The 18,083-nt window shown below is 38.9% G+C and overlaps 1 protein-coding gene across 3 annotated transcripts in view; it reads left to right on the forward strand.

Annotated features, from left to right (window-relative positions):
• RABEP1 (rabaptin, RAB GTPase binding effector protein 1) overlaps window positions 1–18,083 on the forward strand; it is a 49,220-nt gene that overhangs the window by 23,773 nt on the left and 7,364 nt on the right. For 2 of the 3 annotated variants that reach the window (XM_054209258.1, XM_054209260.1), the window contains exons 5-12: window positions 5,342–5,461; window positions 8,145–8,280; window positions 9,047–9,225; window positions 10,062–10,187; window positions 12,872–13,339; window positions 15,488–15,592; window positions 16,355–16,471; window positions 17,754–17,852. In XM_054209258.1, coding sequence (XP_054065233.1) covers window positions 5,342–5,461; window positions 8,145–8,280; window positions 9,047–9,225; window positions 10,062–10,187; window positions 12,872–13,339; window positions 15,488–15,592; window positions 16,355–16,471; window positions 17,754–17,852 — 1,350 coding nt within the window. The remainder of the gene's footprint in view (window positions 1–5,341; window positions 5,462–8,144; window positions 8,281–9,046; window positions 9,226–10,061; window positions 10,188–12,871; window positions 13,340–15,487; window positions 15,593–16,354; window positions 16,472–17,753; window positions 17,853–18,083) is intronic. The other variant, XM_054209259.1, reaches the window with a different exon arrangement.

An 18,083-nucleotide genomic window follows, 5' to 3' on the forward strand; every position in this document is an offset into this window, starting at 1 on the left:
AACCTGTCATAATAGATCAATGTTTTGGAATCTTTGTTTATCATATTATAAAAACTTGCATTTAAGTGAGTTTGTCTTCCCAGCAGGCTTACAGTAGTCTTCAAGATATTCTAAGGCTATTTTAATGTAACAAATGATCCTGTATTCAATAAAGGAGTAGACTAACATAATCTGCCACATCACTGAAATGCCTTGTTTCTGCTTGCTGTCGGAAGAAGAACCACAGTATTGAATGTCACAGACATTCCACATTATAACTATTTTACCCATTTTTACTATGTTGTAACAAGCAATCAGTATTAGTGTTGCAAAATGCAGTTTTGAGACTTTTAAAGAGATTCTTGAATATTGCTAGTTGTAATTGCATAATTGTTGTTTGGTATTTAGTGAGACTGCTCCTCGTATAGGCCTGATTTATAAAGGTGGAAGTCAGAATAAAGCCTATTTGCCAATGTTCTCACTACAGAATTACTGCCACTGGAATTTTTAAGACATCAGCTGTTTATTAAGAGAGGGTTTTAGCCCTGTTTAGAGGAAAAAGACTGTGCTTAAAGCTAGAAGGAAGGTTCAGAATGGGGTCGGTGTGATGAGTCTGAAAGAAACAACCCAGAAGATGCAGAGTTCTCAGTGTAAAAGGCTCTTGACTGAGACAGTCTTTTCAATAACTAAAATCTCAGGACTACTTTTTTTTTTTTTAAGCTGAATGTACTGATTGTCTAACACTTGTAGTTGCAAGTGTCAGATGACAGCTCAGCTCATCTACACTTAACGGTTTTAATATGTGCCAGTTAGCATTTAAGTTTGGTATAGCAGATAAATAACAATTAACTATACTCCTTTAAAAAAGGAAAACAATATCTCTTGTAATACTTAAAGGAAAAGGTGATCAATTTATTAATCTGTGATTAATAGGAGCTCGGAAAGCTTTATAGTCCTGTAAAGCAGAGGAAGATGTACTTTATGTAATACGAGGGGGAGGGCTAAATCTGGGCTTCAGGGTGCGGCTCGAAATAATTGTTTAAACTGCTTTGCATGGGCTTTTTAATCTTTGTCATTAAACCTGTGAGGTTTTTCCTCAAGGAGACTAAGAATTAGATCAAAATTAGAAAAAGGACATGCATTTCACCTAGAACCCAACAAGCAAATCCCAAGCCCACAAAAAGCTGTGTTTGGCTATAAAATAATGAATATTCATACATCAGCAGTCAGTACGAAAGGAGGAATTTTCTTGGTCACTTGGGATGTGCTCTTTGAAGACTTGTGATCAACTCCTTATGCAAAATGGTATTTCCAGCCGACAATGTTGTATTCATCCTCTATCTGTATATGCTCCATTATAACGAGGGATTTATTTTATTTTTAAGCATAAATTTGGAAAGAGTTTTTAAAAAATATCTTCATCTTCAAGATGTTCTAAGGAATCTCCAAAAATCTCAAAGGAGTTAGAAAAAATAAAAAACGAAAGTACTTTGCTCTCTGTGCTTTCTGGGCCGTGAGTAGGTGCTGTACCAGCACATACCACATTTCTTAAAACTAGCAGAAAACCATGCCATTGTCTAGCATTCTTAATGGGAGGCGAGGCAAGAAGAATGGAGAGAGCAGAGACAAGATCCCAAGCCGTATGTTTGTCCAGGACACTGACCTTCTTGGCTGGGTATCTCAGTTCAGTTGTGTTCAATTTAGCTATAAAATCCATTTTAAACAACAACAACAATCCGTGACATTTAATACTGTGTCCACGTAATTGCTAATGATTATGCTTGTTGTCTGCATACTTTTTCCTCTGAAAGAGACGAAGGGTAGATAACAAATGTTGCTCCAAATTCTGTAAATAATCTCTTCGAATTTAAAGTTCCCTGCTTTGGTTGAGCATACAGTTTTGGTATGTATGCGTGTTATTTATCCAGGTTTGGGAACTCTTAGAGCCGCTAGGTAATGTCTTCATAAGCGTACTGTTTTGAACTGTATTTACTAGATTGTGATATTTTGCTGGCAGCATCCAAGTCTAGCCTGCAAACCTGGCGCTTGGCATTCTTGGGCATCCTCTTGTCAGGAAGAGCATGTCTGGTGGAACACTCGCATTTGTCTGGAAGCAGCGGGTTTGCTTTTCTGTGTAAATCTGTTTCCAGCTGCAAATTACTTAATCTCTGTAGAAAACTTCTGTGTTCTATGACTTTTATCATAAAGTGATGATTTCTAAGAAATCTGTGCTGAAAACTTTGTGTGTATTCTGTAAATTCTTCTTGGCTCACAAAAGGCAAATACCTTGTTCTGACGATAAGCGGTGCTTGCGTAGTCATTCATCTTTCAGAAGACATATTGGTGATTTATAAAAATCTCTCCCATCTTCCTGTGCTTCGTAATACTAGATAGGTTTGGGGTTTTTTGTTATCACAGATGCTAAAAGCAGTCTCGCCGTGGCAGACCGTGGTTCCATGCAGGTTCTCTGCTCAGTAATGACTGGGCTCCCTGCAGGCAATGACTTGGTGGGGATGAGTCTTGCAGAATGGCAAAACTTGGTTAGTCCTTTTTATTCAGACCTCATTTTCCATTCAAGAAATGATCTGGTTTTCTGCTGGAGCTGCGATGAATATAAAGACTCTTCCTGGCACGGTTGTGTCAAACTCGGAGTAGCAGAAGTCTGCAGAACAGGTATTTTGCATAGAGAGACGACAAGAAAGGACATGAAGAGGGGAAATTGGAAGGGGAGGGTAATCTGATTTCTGTGACAGACTTGGCCATAAAATCTGATAAAGAAGTGAGCTGCTTTCGTTGGTAATGATAAAGAACAGTGGAATAGATTTAGATGAATGTGGTTTACTCCTGCTTTCAAGAGAGATTCTCAAATTGTGTCTGTGTGTTTTCCGCTTGTCTTGGTTTTTAAGGAACAAATTCATGTACGGTGTGTGCCTGAGATTTCTCCAGCCGGGATTTTGTTCTTCTGAAAAGTGTTGGTTGGAGTAACAGTAAAGGATGTTCCGGATTGCTGTAGCTGGCTGTCGGGCCAGCAATGCAGTGTTTTGTGTGTTGACTCGGATTCATTTTTCAGCATGTTCTCTCTTGGGTCATGTTCACGCCATGGTCTGCAGATCCCTCCAGCGTGTTCTTCGGGGGCTGTGTTGGGAGAGCAGGCTTTGCTCGGGCAGGGAATATCTTCATGTAGAAATTTTCAACAGCACAGATATTCTCATTTTATTAGAAGTTTGAGTGGGAACTTTAACCTCAGTTTGGGAGTCTCAGTCTTCTTTACCTTCAAAAGAAGACCTGTATCTTCAACAGATACAGGCTGTTCTGGGTGTTAGCTCAGTATCACACTGACCTTTAAAATGCATCCTTCCCCATCCCCCCGCTTTTTTTTTTTAATGAAACACTTGCAATATGTTGCAACCACAGTGCCAAACTTCATCTCTGTTTACCAAGCAGTAAAAAACAGGGTAATTTTTCGGTCATGTGGAATTTGATACAGTTTTGTCTTCCCAGTTAGCTGCTGTTAAACAGGGTGGGTTTTGCTTTCGGGGAACTTTCTGGCTGTTTCTCTGAACTGACTGGCTCCAGCACGGATGCGTTTGTTGCTCTATATTCAGTGTTGAACCATGTGAAATCAGGCTGGCGGTGAAATGTTCCTGCAGTTATCATGAATAATTAGGAGAAAGCTTATTCAACAGTCCTAAAAACATTGGCCTGTTTTTAGTCCATATGAGCCGACTATAGGTAGCATTAAACGAATAGAACTGATACAATAAATGAAAATAAAGCTGTCTTTGAAGTTGAACTCCTGCTCCCATCTGTTTGAAAAATGTGACTGATGAGTTGCTGGCTGCAAGTGCGGGGATCTGTGCGTATGTGTGACACCGTCACATGTCCCTGGTGTTGAATTCACTGCCTCATGTGATGGCCCTCGCTTTCCTCACGAATTTTATTTGTACTCTTTGGAGACACAAACTAGCAGTGACAGAATGTAGCAGAAGGGAATGAAACATGAAGAAATTGGTTTTGTCTGTAGAGTTTTCCTTAAAGCTTTTTAGGGCCTGGCAGCTTTTGGATAATTGACAGGTATTGCAATATTATTTTGTCTATTAATTTTAAGTTTAGAGAACTTCAATGGTTAAAATATTGTCTATTTTTCATCCCGAAAGCCTAGCTCAGAACACAGTTGTCAATAAGCTCACCAGAAACTGAAAGTCAAATGAGTACCCTCTAAGACCTGCCGTCTAGTCTAGATTTAAAACAAGACATGAATGTTATCTTTTAGCGACCGTCTTTGCTGATCGGGTTGGGAAAAGTGTCAGCTTTGGGACACAGTCCTCTGCTTTCCCTTCCTGCTGACTTCCTCCAGGAGAAGACAGAGAACAACTGAGCTTTCTGAGCCTTCACACATAAACCCAACCCAAATTAGGTTGCTTAAATTCTTCGTGGCTTGAAGAATTTTTCTGCGGTGAATGTTGGCGTGTTCTGCTCGCTGTTGAGGGAGCTGTCATGGGAGGCTGTTACTTTGCCTTGGGAAATTTTCAGTGCATCCGTGTAGGAAAGCCAGAGTGTTTAAGAAATGGGGATGTCAGGGCCACCCCTTGACATGTGCAATTCAGAATTTGAACACTGAACGCTATTTCTCATTTTAATTCTCACTATTTTTACCTGGCTTTGTCTGCACCCCTCACGCCCCATATCAGTCTTATTCTGTTGGCCTGCTTTGATCTCTTCAGAACTATTTTTTGAAAAAATTGCAGGGTTTTTGATAAATTGCCTGTATATAGTTTTGAAACATCTAGTACAGTAACACCAAAACCTGCTACATTAGTAGTAATTTAAAGTTGAAAAATGGTCTTCCAAAACAGAACAAAGCTATGCTATGCGTTGCTTTGCAGATCCTTTTTCTTTTAACTTCATGAGTAAGCAAATGAATGGTCAATAATTCACCAGGCACTTCTTGTGTTACACTCTTCTTTTTTCATGTGTGCCATGTGGCAGCAAGTTTGCAGGACAGATAGGCCTTTAATAACAGAAAAGTGTATGTATTTTGAAATGCCTGATCTGTAATTTTTCTCCCAAGTATCAAGAGCGACAGATTTACTAAGATTCTCTTTAAAAGCATATATTCGTGGCCTAATCCACACATGGATTTAAAATTTAACTGCCTTCTGTGAATGGAATAATATTGGCCTGTTGTCATAGAGATGACTGCTGGACTAAATAAATAGCAATAAGACGAGTATTGAAAGTGGAAGTTTAGTCAGCTATTCTTGTTGGCATAGAGATTTTCTCCAAATGTCTCTGATAATGGGAACTGTTGTGGTGAAAACTATGACAATGTGTTATTCATAATTTATTGCGTTATCTGCAGGCCCAGGAAGATGCCGAGAAGCTGCGTTCGGTTGTGATGCCTATGGAGAAGGAGATCGCAGCGCTGAAGGAGAAATTGACAGGAGCTGAAGAAAAAATAAAAGAATTAGAGGCATCAAAGGTGAGGTGGAGTTGTAACTGTATCCTAATTATATCTCGCATCATGCTACTTCGGTGCAGATAAGTAAAGTCAAATTTTCTATGAGAGAAAAACGTATATTGTGAAACATTTTGTGCGCCATACATCTTTTCTCCTACAGCCCAAATAACTTACTTGGCCTATATATGTTTTCCTATCTTTCTGGTTTGAGGGTTGAGTTATGTGGGTGTGTCATCTGTGTTTAGCTTAAATTGCATGGCTGCAGCTTTATTATTAAATTAAAAAAGAAAAACCTGCAGAAAAACAGCTGCTTTGCACTACTCCAGCAGTCTGGCCTTTAGGTTAATGTCATGCTTGCGGCTACAGAAAGATTTGCATTTGGCAAAAGTCTTTTAATCTACTTCCATCCAGTATCCGCTATCTTTCATTTTCTAATCCTGGGCATAAAGCTGAGGCAACATCACCGGAATTTTTATATCTTAAACTTGAAGTAAACCTCAGATTCCTAGAAAGGGATGCTGGCCACTGCCGCCAGAAATGAATGTAAGTGGTTTCCCCAGCGTTCCCGTATTCCTCAGGTGTGTCAGAACCCCTACGGAACTTTCTCACCAGCTGTGAAGGGCAAATAATACTACATCACTGTAAGATAGTTGCGTTTAATGTACTGATTTATAAAGAAATGAAGATGTCTTCTGTAACAAATACTTTATCTTGAAACTCAAATAGGCTGAAACAGCAAATTAACTTACCATTTGGACGTTTTTAAGACATAAAATAAATACCTTGTCTTCTGGATCACTTGCATTCTAATTTAAATATTCATAACTTGCTGGAATTCTTTCTCTTTTTTTTTTTTTAATTTTCCTTTTAGTCCAGCTTGGAGGCCTGTCAGAGATTTGGGAGAACAGTGTAATTCGTTTAACAGTCTTAACAGTTTTACTCGATTGAGGGTCCATGCTTGAGTGTTTTCCTTCTTCATAGATTCTTTGTGGATTGCTTTATAGGTCAAATTTTTGAGATCGAAATGTTCCTAGGAATCGTAGTTCTCTGGGTAGTTCTGCTTTTTTCCTTCATGCAAATAATACTTCCTTTTCCTTGCCAGGCTGAATTTGGGGAAGATGAGGAAACACAAACCTTCTCTTGCTTGCTTGCTCTCAGAACACTTTTTTTCTTTTTTTTTTTCTTCTTCTTTTCTTAAGAGTAGTCTATTACTTTTCTTAGGACTTTTTTGCTGAATTTGGTTATAAAAATCATAGGTCATTTTTGTCTCCCTCTTTCCTTACAGGCAAGGCCTGAGTAAAATTGACAGTGTTTCTGGACCAGGAATTGTGTCGGTTTCTCTGTCAGTCCTCTAAAATCTGAGCATGTTGTTCTATGGGATGAGTAAAACACAAGCACACATCTCTTGAAAAAAGAGAATGATCATTTTCTTCATGTTTCTAATCTTTTTGAGGGGTTGTTTTTAAAGAATTCATGCTTTAGGTGGTGATTCTTACCAAAGAAAATAACATAGGCCCTTAATTCTTACCTGTGGTTGATTCCAGTTCATTCTTCCTTCTGCCTGAAGTTGCCAATAGTCCTATTTCAAGTCACCTTTTTAGCCTAATGGGAAAGAACCGCTATTTTGTATCTACCAAGGAGATGTTTAAACACAAACTTGGGAAGTTGTTAAAGTACTTTAATCTACAGCACTCTAAATATGCAAGGTATTTACGTGATTTATATTACTAGACTGATATGAGCACTGGCACGTGCAGAACAAGCGATACATTTGGCTTTTCTGTTGGTCGCGTTGAAATCCCTTGAATCTGTTCGAGTCATGTAATTTTGTTTTTCAGTGTCAAGTATTTAGCTGGATTAGCAAAACAATTCATTTCTTCTGCTTTGGTGGGTTTTTAGTTTTCCCCCCTCCCTGTTCCGTCCTTCCCAAGGGTTATTCTCTGGGACTCAGATTTCTCCATTTCAATGGCTAAATGACTTGCAGACAGAAGACTTGGTACCCAAGCTCTGCAGGATGTTCGTTCCAGTTCTTTGTTAGCTTTGCTATTTAAAAAACAAGAAGAAAAAAGAATCCTAATCTGCTTCTTCAGTCTTTCTTGCTGTAATTGCTTTACATCCCATCCTCCATGAACATATTTTCCTTTCTTTTTGCAGCAACCTTTAATGGGTTTGAATGTTTTTCTTCTTGTCTGTCCCCCAGTCTTCTCTCTTCTTAGTCTTACCATCCCTGGTTTAGTTCAAGCTCGCCTCATAGTCATGTTTTCTGACTACTGTTACTGTGCTATTTTGAACCGTCCGTCTCCTCATCTTCTTTGGAGTAGGAAACCCAAAACCAAATGCAGAACTTAGTTGTTGGCTTATCAATGCTAATTAAAGGATTGCTTCCTTGTTTGCTGTTCTTAGCCTCCTTACCACCTCTGTGCTCAGTGCCACTGCTGCTGTGATCCAACTGTGGCAACTCTATAAATATACTGGTATGTTTGATTTAGCAGAATTTTAATGAGTAATGTATTCAGAAATAAATACAGATTCAGAAATAAATACAAATTGCACACTTATATTTGAGTATTTGTGATTTCTGGAAATAAACTTGACTTCAGCACCTGTATGTTAGCCAAACAGGCGACACTGTAACTTCTAAGAAAGAGGAAATGCCTGAGAGCATTCCTCCACTGAGACGGTGGATTTCCTTCTTTTTATTCAGGTTAAAGAACTGAACCATTATTTGGAAGCCGAGAAGTCATGTCGGACAGACTTAGAGATGTATGTGGCTGTTCTCAACACGCAAAAATCAGTCTTGCAAGAAGATGCAGAGAAGTTGCGGAAAGAACTTCATGAAGGTACCTATTTAATAATAATCCTATTGACTCTCTTACGCTAAGATGTAAAAACCAACACAGCCGTTTCTCCCTTTCTGATTTCTTATTTGAATTGGATTTAAAGAAATTGGGGCACTTTTAAATGTGAAAGCCCTTGAAATGTTGACAGAAGGGTTGAATGTGGAGTTCTTTTATGACAGAGAACAACAACAGAGCCATTCATTCTCTCGAGGGATGCTGTTGAAATTCTGCTAAGTTCTTATAGTATTGCAAGTTTCCTTCTTACTGAAGCGATTTTACTGCTGTCTTTTATTTGTGTGCAATTATGAGCATTTTTTCCATAGTGTATCGATATATCTCTGAGGTATGTCACTTCGGAATGCCTGGTAGTGGAATGGATGTGTAAATGTACAGGCATGCCGGTACAGCGCAGAATCACTGCTGAGGAATGAAAAATGGAACCTTCTGTTGAAATAAACAGGGGCGTAGAAGACAGTCTTTTTGAAACCAGCAATTAAAAAAAAAAAAAAAAGCTATTAGAATTCATGAATGAAGTTAAGGCGTTAGTCTTCTAATTGGGAAATGTTAAACTGTCAGTAATACATCCCTAATCACAAGCCAAGTTTGGGAATTAAGAAGATGTCTTATTTCATCCTAAATAGTTGTTGAACAAAGCCTGACTGTTCTTGATTAGAACAATAATTACTTTTATTCATGAAAATGCTTCTCTTTGGAAAAGACGTTAAAAAAATTCTGGTTCAGAATGGCTCTTTCTATTTTTGAATAGTCTGCCATCTCTTAGAGCAAGAGCGACAGCAGCACAACCAGTTGAAACACACATGGCAAAAAGCCAACGACCAGTTCTTGGAGTCTCAGCGTCTGCTGATGAGGGACATGCAACGTATGGAAATTGTTCTGACCTCTGAGCAGCTCCGACAAGTTGAAGAACTGAAAAAAAAGGATCAGGTTACTTGCTGCTTTCCTCTTTCTTTTTTTTTTTTTTTTTGTTTTTTCTTCCCTCTCTCTCCCACCCCTGCCTTTTTTTTTTAAGTACTGTAGGTTTAATGTGTTATAACAGGTATGGAAATCACATGTTGGAGACAAGTTATTTAAGTGTGTTACTATTTCAAAAAATTATAGCTGACAGTTTTAATAGAAATTCTCCATTTGAATGACAGCTGACATGTATAACAAAAACTCCACATTTGTGTGAATATTTTAAGATTAATGTATATAGTAACTTTAAAAGTAATGTTGCAAATATTGTTGAGTGAAAAGGTAATAATATTCAGAGGATAATATTAGAGGAAGAAACAGTAATCTATGACACAAAACATCTGGGTTAAGGATGTTAAGAAGCAAGTTTCACTTCTTTCTAAGTTTTTCCAATACAATGCCTAGTTTAGGCATAAATTAAGAACTTCATTTTAAATTAGCGTATGCAAGTGATTATGTTCACACTTTATGACTTAGTATTCTAGTATGTCTTTCTTTTGATTCTTTTTCCATAAGTTATATTCCAGTGTTTAGAGTGATCAGGTCACTTCTTATTTTCACATTTGGTTTTAATGCTTGTAGAATGGCTGTTAATGGGGCCCTTAGCGATGCAAGTATGCTATCAGGTTCCATCCAGTAGCCAGTGATTTTTAACCAAAAGAATCCTTACGCGATAAATACTGGGGTTTTAACCAAAATAATCTTTTCCAGTGCCACCTTTGTTTATCATGACAGCTAATGTCGTGACTGCTGCAGCAAAATCGAATCCCCCTTATCTATGTTCTCTATCCACCACCAATTTCTAGGAAGAAGATGATCAGCAAAGGCTTAGCAAGAGAAAGGAGCAGAAGCAAAAAGATTCAGATGATGAAACGAAAGCTTCGTGTTCTCTAGCCCAAGAGGAAACCCTCGCCCAGCTCTCTAATGAAGAGGTAAAGCAATTGGATAGTTCAAAGCAGCTTTGAGCACTCGCGCGTTCCTCGGGGTGTTGATTATAAATACAAATGCAAACTTAGTGCCTTTTATTCTCTGTAGCTTATAATTCTTATTAAGCAATGAAAAATCTTCAGAGTTGCACTTGAATATGTAAATTCTAATAAAGATTGGAAGACAATATTTCACATTCCTTTGAGAGGTGCTGTTAAAAACTGTAATTTAGTTCTTGCTTTCTGGGTGTTAACTGCTGTTAAATACTCTTGGGATCTGTAACCACATTCTAACACACCTAAATGTTGAGAATTAGACCAATTATATCGGAAAATTCAGCAAGTGTGCTGTAGCTACTTTGCTGATGTACTTGTTGAACTCTGTACTAAACTTCCACTGGTGAGACAAGTGTGAGATCGCTGATGGTGAAGTTAGCCGGTTGCTTAGCCCATACAAAACAGCACGACGTGTGTGTCTGTATGTATTAAGCTACACCCAACGGTGCAAGTAGAGGTTTCTGGCCACATCTGTTCAGCAACCAAGAATAAGTTTGCCAAGCCAGTAGCTGGGGCTCAGCACCAAGTTTTTACAGGAGCTGCTCGAGCTCTATTAGTAATTATAGCAGCCAGAAAAAAATTATATCGCTGGATGTTATAAGTTAGCAAGCCTTTTGGGTGGTGTGGATAGCCGCACACTGGGACAAGCTGAAATTGTATTTGAAATTTGCCTGAGCTTTTCACTTGTGAAGAAACAAAGTCCAGTGAGCACATAGATTGGAACTTGTAAACAATATCAAAATGGGCAATTACTTATCCTTTCCCGCTACATTTCGCTTGTTTAGCTGATCATCTGACAGGCTCCATTTCAGTTTTGTAAGTCAAAACAGAGACAAATTAATTAAAACAAACCAAGTTTGGGCTATAGAAGCTTATGTAAGCTTTGAGACTTGGCAATTTACAGTGTCAACTGGTATTTTGGCTGTTTTATTTTCTTTTTTTTTGGGGGGAGGGGGCATATATACTTCTAGAGTCTGCTTTTTATTCTTATCAACGATGGGTAACAGTTCAGAGTGCAGAGAGGTGTTCAGAATCGTAATGTGTAAATGTAGCTTAGATTGGTTCTACGCTTTATCCTACGGTAAGGCTACAACTTTTTCTATTTCAAATCCTGTGTTGTATACTAACACTTCTGTATCCAGGTATGCAAGTGAGACCTATTTATGGCAAACAAAAGTTTTGTCTTCCGATATTTTCTTTAATATCGGTTCCCAGGATACTCTTTAGACCCTTAACCACAGTATTTATCTAATTCTAGGAATTATACATAATGGAAAACTTTACATTTTGAGTAAGGGTATAGTTTCCAGAGTGGTTTTGATTTTGCGTATGGATTTGGGTTTTTGTTGCTATTTATGACCTTTTTTAGCTGTACAGAATGTGTTTTACAAGTGGTAATGTATCGTATTATCAGTCATGTCTCATAACTTGTCATAATTTGACTTCTGAGCTCTTCTCTGTTGAGCAGTTTGCAATACAAACAAACGATTTATGAACTGTATCACCAAATGGTTGTTGTCTGAAGATGCAGTTTTATGTAAGGCCGTATTCTCTTGACTCTTTGTTATGAACTTAAACTCATATATATGCACGTATTAAAATAAATGTAAATATGCCTAAAAATGCTTAAAACAAGGCATTTACCACAGTCATAAAACCAGTAATACATAATATATTGTTATAAGTTATAAACACCTATATGGAGGTCCCAGCTGCCTGCTAGTCTGTGCTGGACCTATTTCAGAAATGATATTTTTTCTCGAGAGGCTTGTTTTCAGTGATACTTGCCTTGCATGTCTAATGGCAAACCAGAAGTGCATAGTATATTGGAAGGTATTTTGAAAGCGGTCATATGCTTTTTAAATAAAGCATTACTGCTCTCTTTTTAACTGCTACAAATAAATAAAAATAGATCAAGAGACTTAATGTGCCTTATACACGTCACAGGACAGTTGGTGTGGCTTTTGGTATTGGCATTCCCTAGGATGTCTTTGTGTTTAAGCACAGCCTTTTCCCTTTTCATTTTATTTTATGTACAAATAATATTTTAAAGAAAATATTTGTTTCTTAGACAGTATTTTGTCAGACACTCAAAGCAGAAGAAAGAAACAGAAGAAGAATATTCACTTGTCAGTGCAGAGTTAGATTTCAAGTATATCTTCCTCCATTTATTTTTATGTTAATGTAGAATTTTTTGGTTTATGAAAGACTTCTGAATTTACTTGTGGAAGTGGAGTATTTGCCTTCCGTTGTGTAGATTATAGTTCTAGAAGTGATATTGCAAGTATCTCTCCAGTGGAAGAAGCATCTTGTTTCAAACGTTGGAAGATGTAAGGTGACTGTGTCCTTGCTTGTCTGGCAGGAAGACAGATTCTTACAAAAGCATTCTGTTAAGAGAAGACTTCTTTTGCTTGTTTGTTTGTTTTGTCTTTTTAATTCTAGCTGGTATATTTCAGTTCTCTATCCTTTTCTCTGCCGTGTTAAGCTTAGTGGTCAGATGTTCTTGCCAAAGCCAACTTAAACTTACCTTTACCATATCTGATAACTAGTGGCCAGCATTCCTTTTGTACCATGCTTCTAGAACGGAGTATATAATTTTTTTCTTCCCCTTTTTTTTTTTTTTTCAATTCCAGGTGCAAGTAAATAGCACCCATGGTTCAGTCCATTCATTGGATGCAGACTTGCTTCTTTCTTCTGGCGAATCTTTCAATAAATCGGATAACGATATGTTTAAAGATGGACTACGGAGAGCGCAGTCAACAGACAGTCTGGGAACATCTGGATCTTTACAGTCCAAAGCTTTAGGATACAACAACAAAGCAAAATCTGCTGGGAACCTGGATGAGTCGGATTTTGGACCACTTGTTGGAGCAGATTCAGTGTCCGAGAACTTTGATACAGCTTCCCTTGGGTCTCTGCAAATGCCAAGTGGGTTCATGTTAACCAAAGATCAGGAAAAAGCAATCAAAGCAATGACACCAGAGCAAGAAGAGACTGCTTCGCTTCTTTCCAGTGTTACACAAGGGGTAGAAAGCGCTTATGTGTCTCCTAGCGGTTACCGCTTGGTTAGCGAGACGGAGTGGAACCTGCTGCAGAAGGAGGTGAGTACCCACTGTGTGCCTCTGCTCTGACCGCTGCCGGCACGTTGTGGGCTGTCTGCTGGGTGACAGCTCTTCCTAATTTACTTTATACGGAGTCAGGCACCAAAGGAAATGGGTAGCATCATATGCAGCTGTTCACTTTTCTCCCTTGGAATACTTCCGTAGGTAAAGCACAGCTGATGCAAACCGTATTGCCTGACTCCATCGTGGGAGAGTCAGCTTTACTAAATACAGGATGGTTTTGCACTTAGGGGAGGGTCTGGCAGAGGTAGCTGTTGATCTCGTAAATACATGAGGGGGTGAAAAATGATGGGAGAACTCAAAGAAAAGGAGAAAACGGGAAACTAAGGAAAGGACGTTACAGTGCAACTGGGGGTGACTAGGAAAGCGCAAAGATTAACAAAAGGAGCAGAGCTAACAGTGTTGGTTTGTACGCCAGAGTTTTACTGAGGATTCTGCATGGAGTGCAATTTAGAAGTGAGCAGCCAAGATATGCAAAACACACAAAGCTACCACAAAGGAAGCCTCAGAAAATTGCTGGGGACTTGCCTCATCAGAAACCAATTTCAGCTAGCGACAAGTGGCAGATTAGATGTAACGCTTGCCAGTTTCGGTATGGGTGACCAGGGAAATCGTTGCTTCTGGGTGTTCTGCCTGTCAGTTTTTCAGCAGCTTTATATGATGCCAGTTCAAAGCTGGCATTTGGTTTATTGCTTGAAAAGGGGAGTATTGTGGTGCTCCTGTGGTTACTCTTTCAGAAGAAGAGAGGCCAAGGAGCAACGCTTTACGGGGAAGAAGGAGCGGGGGGAGGGGATACAATCCATAATGGGTGAAAAGGAAGCCAAAATAGGGGTAGAAGAAAGGAAGGTAAGAATGCAGTGCAAGAGGAGAGGCCAGGCAGAGGACAGGTGAAGTGAAGAACTAGTGATATTTTCTTTCCTCAACTTGTTGAAATTCAGCTTATCTGCAAATCATGACTTAGGAGGTCTCTCCAAACCTATTGTAAAGTTGCTGTTTTGTGTGTTGCTACTTATTTGTAAGATCTGGAGAAATTACCATGTCATGATCTCAGAGCTGACTTAAATCCTCTACTCTTGAGAATTTCCTTGCCCTGTTGACATTTGGATGAAATTTTACTCCAACCGTTTCTTAGAATTCAGAAAAGAACTGCACTGCTTCCCACGTGTTTCTGGAGGCAGGAGTAAAGGCAGGGTATGCGAATGCCTCTCTGTGTGGGTGGGACATGAAGCAGCGAATACAAATTTTCAGCTCAAACCTAGCTTGCAGCTTTGATAATACTTCCATTTGTCCCCCTGGCCAGACCCATTGCAATTTCAAAATGGCAGCTGGTTTACTCTTTGTTTCCCTGCTGCACATCCCAAGGCTTTTTTTTTCCCCCTCCTCTTTGTTTTTTTTTATTTTCTTTTTTAAAAATCTGTCTGACTTTTACTTTATTCTTTCCCAATTGTTCTTTTAGCTGGTTATTCAGTCTCTGATACTGAGCAATACTGGAGGAGGGTATTAAAAAGTAAACAAAGCTTGATGACTGTTGTAGAACAAAATTAGTATGTGCCATTGAAAAATATTCAAAGCTCGGCTACGAGAAGAAAAAGATTGAAGGAAGTCCTGACCTGATTAAGTGACTTGCTTTTTAATTGGCTTATGTTGATTTAAATCAAAACAAAACACCCCCAAACACACACACACCAAAAAAAAAACCCATCCCAAAACAAAAAACCAAAGACTGAAGTATTGTGTTTATAATGTGATTTGTAGTATAACATAATTGCAACAGACGGTAGCATTTTTTCATGCAAGCTTTTCTCTGAGATGTCTGTTTCTATACAGGTAATTAAGCAATATATTTCAAAAGGACACACTGACTGACTTGATAAACTCTTACATGTCATGGCGTATTACTTTTGTGCTGATAGTGGGACTTGTGCCAGAAAAAGCTGGTATCCTGCAGCTGATGTACATTATCCTTTACTTGTAGAGCAACTTAATCTTGCCATTGCGTGATTCTGCTGCTGTCTTTTATCCCTAATATTTTGTGATCACACAACACACCTGCGAGTACGTAGCGCTCCTGCATTCCTTGAAGAATTTTATGGCCTTTATGGCAGGTGATAACTCTGTGTTCTCCAGGTGCAGAATGCAGGGAACAAGCTGGGTAGACGCTGTGATATGTGCTCGAATTATGAGAAGCAGTTGCAAGGTATCCAGATTCAGGAGGCTGAGACAAGAGACCAGGTGGGATTTCTCTTCAAGCTTTAGCAAGACTTCTGTAGTTGTTCGTACTACTAAGGTTGCAACAGTGAACCGTCTGCTGGTTTATTCATTGGTTTTAATTGAACAATATCAGCATGCTTAAAATCTGGATAACTTCTGACATTTTATTGACATAGCCTGTTTTGTTACTGTTGTGTGACCATGAGCACCACGTGTACCTATTTCTTAGGGATTCACTCTGGAGAACCACCTCATCCGGTGCTGTAAGACCATGCAGTAAAGGCACTGTTCTATAAAAAGTATTTTGCTCATGATGAAGTCAGTATCTTTCATAATTTATATTCTAAAATGCCTTTCATGCATTGAATTCTATTACCGTTCATACTGCATGAATTGTTAACAGCAAAGGGAAAATTAGAGGACCTCCTCCTACCAGCATAAAATGACTGTAAATTATTGGAGGATGTTTGTTTCCTGCCATATACTGAAGAACGGTTTTCAGATGGGTACAGAAGGCATGAGTCACATTCCGCTTTGAAAGGAGTGATTGAAGTCATTGCATGGCGAAGGTCCAGTGCGGTTTGGTGTTCCATGTTTCCTTATAGGTATAATCTGTGATGCGGGCTGTTTTGGAAGAACAGCAAAGGCACTTCTGGGCTGCACAGGGTTTGGAGGACTCTGTTTTGTGGTCTGGGGTGCGATGGGGTGGGTTATGTTTGTGTTCAGGAAGTAAATACTCCCCAAAAGAGTGGAAAACTGTATTATTTTGTTGTAACAACACAGGTGAAAAAGCTGCAGGTGATGCTGAGACAGGCTAATGACCAGCTGGAAAAGACAACGAAAGATAAACAGGAATTGGAGGATTACATGAAACAAAGCGCTGAGGACTCCTCTAATCAGGTACAAGCATTTTCTCATCAAGATGGTAGGAATAATGAAATGTTATTCAAAAGTATGTAATAAGAACCCTTGTCTTCTGTTAGATACGGATGGACTACCTGTTGTAGAAGCAACAAAAATGAGAATTTCTAGGGTTAGTTATGCTCCACCTGAGTCTGCCACAGTTTCTAGAGAAGTCTGACATGTCTCCAATACCATGTTATCCACTTTTGGCCCTAAAGTTTTATCTCAAATCTTGAAATCCATTACAGATATGATAACTGGGATTTGAGTAGTGTTTAAAGTTTTGAAGTGACCTGTGTATGAAATCACCCAAACATTCGAAAGTAGCCCAGTGTTCTTGGTCGCTGTCCTTGGCCGAAGAGTGGTACTATTCATACCGCTTGCTCTCATCGATACTTGACACCCAGTTAAGGGACTTGTGGTGAAGACATACAGTTCCTGAGTATCTGAGCAGGCAGTAACACTAGTTGGTCCAAAATGTGTACTAAACTTCTGTAAAAAAAATAGCGTACTGAAAAGATTTTTCAGTCTGAGACATGTACATAACTCTCCCGGAACAATGGAACCAAATAGAATGTGTGGTAGTCACAGCTTTAAAAAAAAAAAAAAAGTCATCTTCTTTGGCCTGTAAAAGATTACAATTTGAGGTAAATGCTGTGTACAAGACATTGAATTTACTTCACTTGAGCTGGAAGACTTTCTCTCTGCCATCCCACCCAGTATTTTTTTTCTTATTAAAGAAACAGTCGTCATTAGGCAAAGTCTCTCAGATGACAGAAATGTGTTTATACATTCTTTCTTTTGGCTGTACCAGGGTGCTCTTAATTAAGTAATGCTTAATCTGACTGTTAAGCATGTGGTGTTGTAGAATAACTTAATGGTAAAGCTTTTGAAGATCTATGCTTTCAGAGAAAGGTACCAAAAGTTACCTTAAAGAAAATGCTGAAAACTTAGGTAGTAGCTCTGTAGTTTCCCTTCAGCGTCTCTGAACTGGCTTACATTCAAGTTTGATTAGAATTAACTGTTTATTTGTTGTTTAGAGTTTGGTAAATAGAATATAAGTATATTGTTGGTATTGAAGAACAGCATCTCTTCTTACTGACTGAACTGCATTACTGCTTTACTGAGTAAGGAATTAACAAAATAAACTTTAGTGGAATAGTTTGAAATTTCAGAGTGTATGTTAGTAATGATAACAGGCAAGAGAACTTCAGTGGTTATTTCTTCTTCAAAATCTGTTTCATGCTTTATGTCCTTGTGTGGGTTTTCTTTTTTAAAGATCTCTTTGCTTATGGCTAAATGTCAGAAGTCGGAGAACTTCCTCGGCGAGCTGCAGCAGGCATTTTCCCAGGCAAGAAGAAGCGTCCAGGAGCAAATGGTAAGAGAGCTTAAGGCCAGAGATCGCTCGAACACCAACTGTTTGTCTGACCTTTGGAGCTCGGTGCGTGTGTGCCAAAGGCTTTGTCTTGCTGCCCGGCCAAGCTTGGCTAGAGCGAGCTGGGCATCTTAACACGTAAAGTTACTGACCAAATGGGCTCTGATGGCAAGTGCTGGACCTGCAACGGTTCGTAGGGTCGGTCTGTCATACTTTCTGTATGTATGCGTATTA

Source organism: Rissa tridactyla, chromosome 7 (assembly GCF_028500815.1).
Source record: "Rissa tridactyla isolate bRisTri1 chromosome 7, bRisTri1.patW.cur.20221130, whole genome shotgun sequence".
Classification (NCBI taxonomy): Eukaryota; Metazoa; Chordata; class Aves; order Charadriiformes; family Laridae; genus Rissa; species Rissa tridactyla.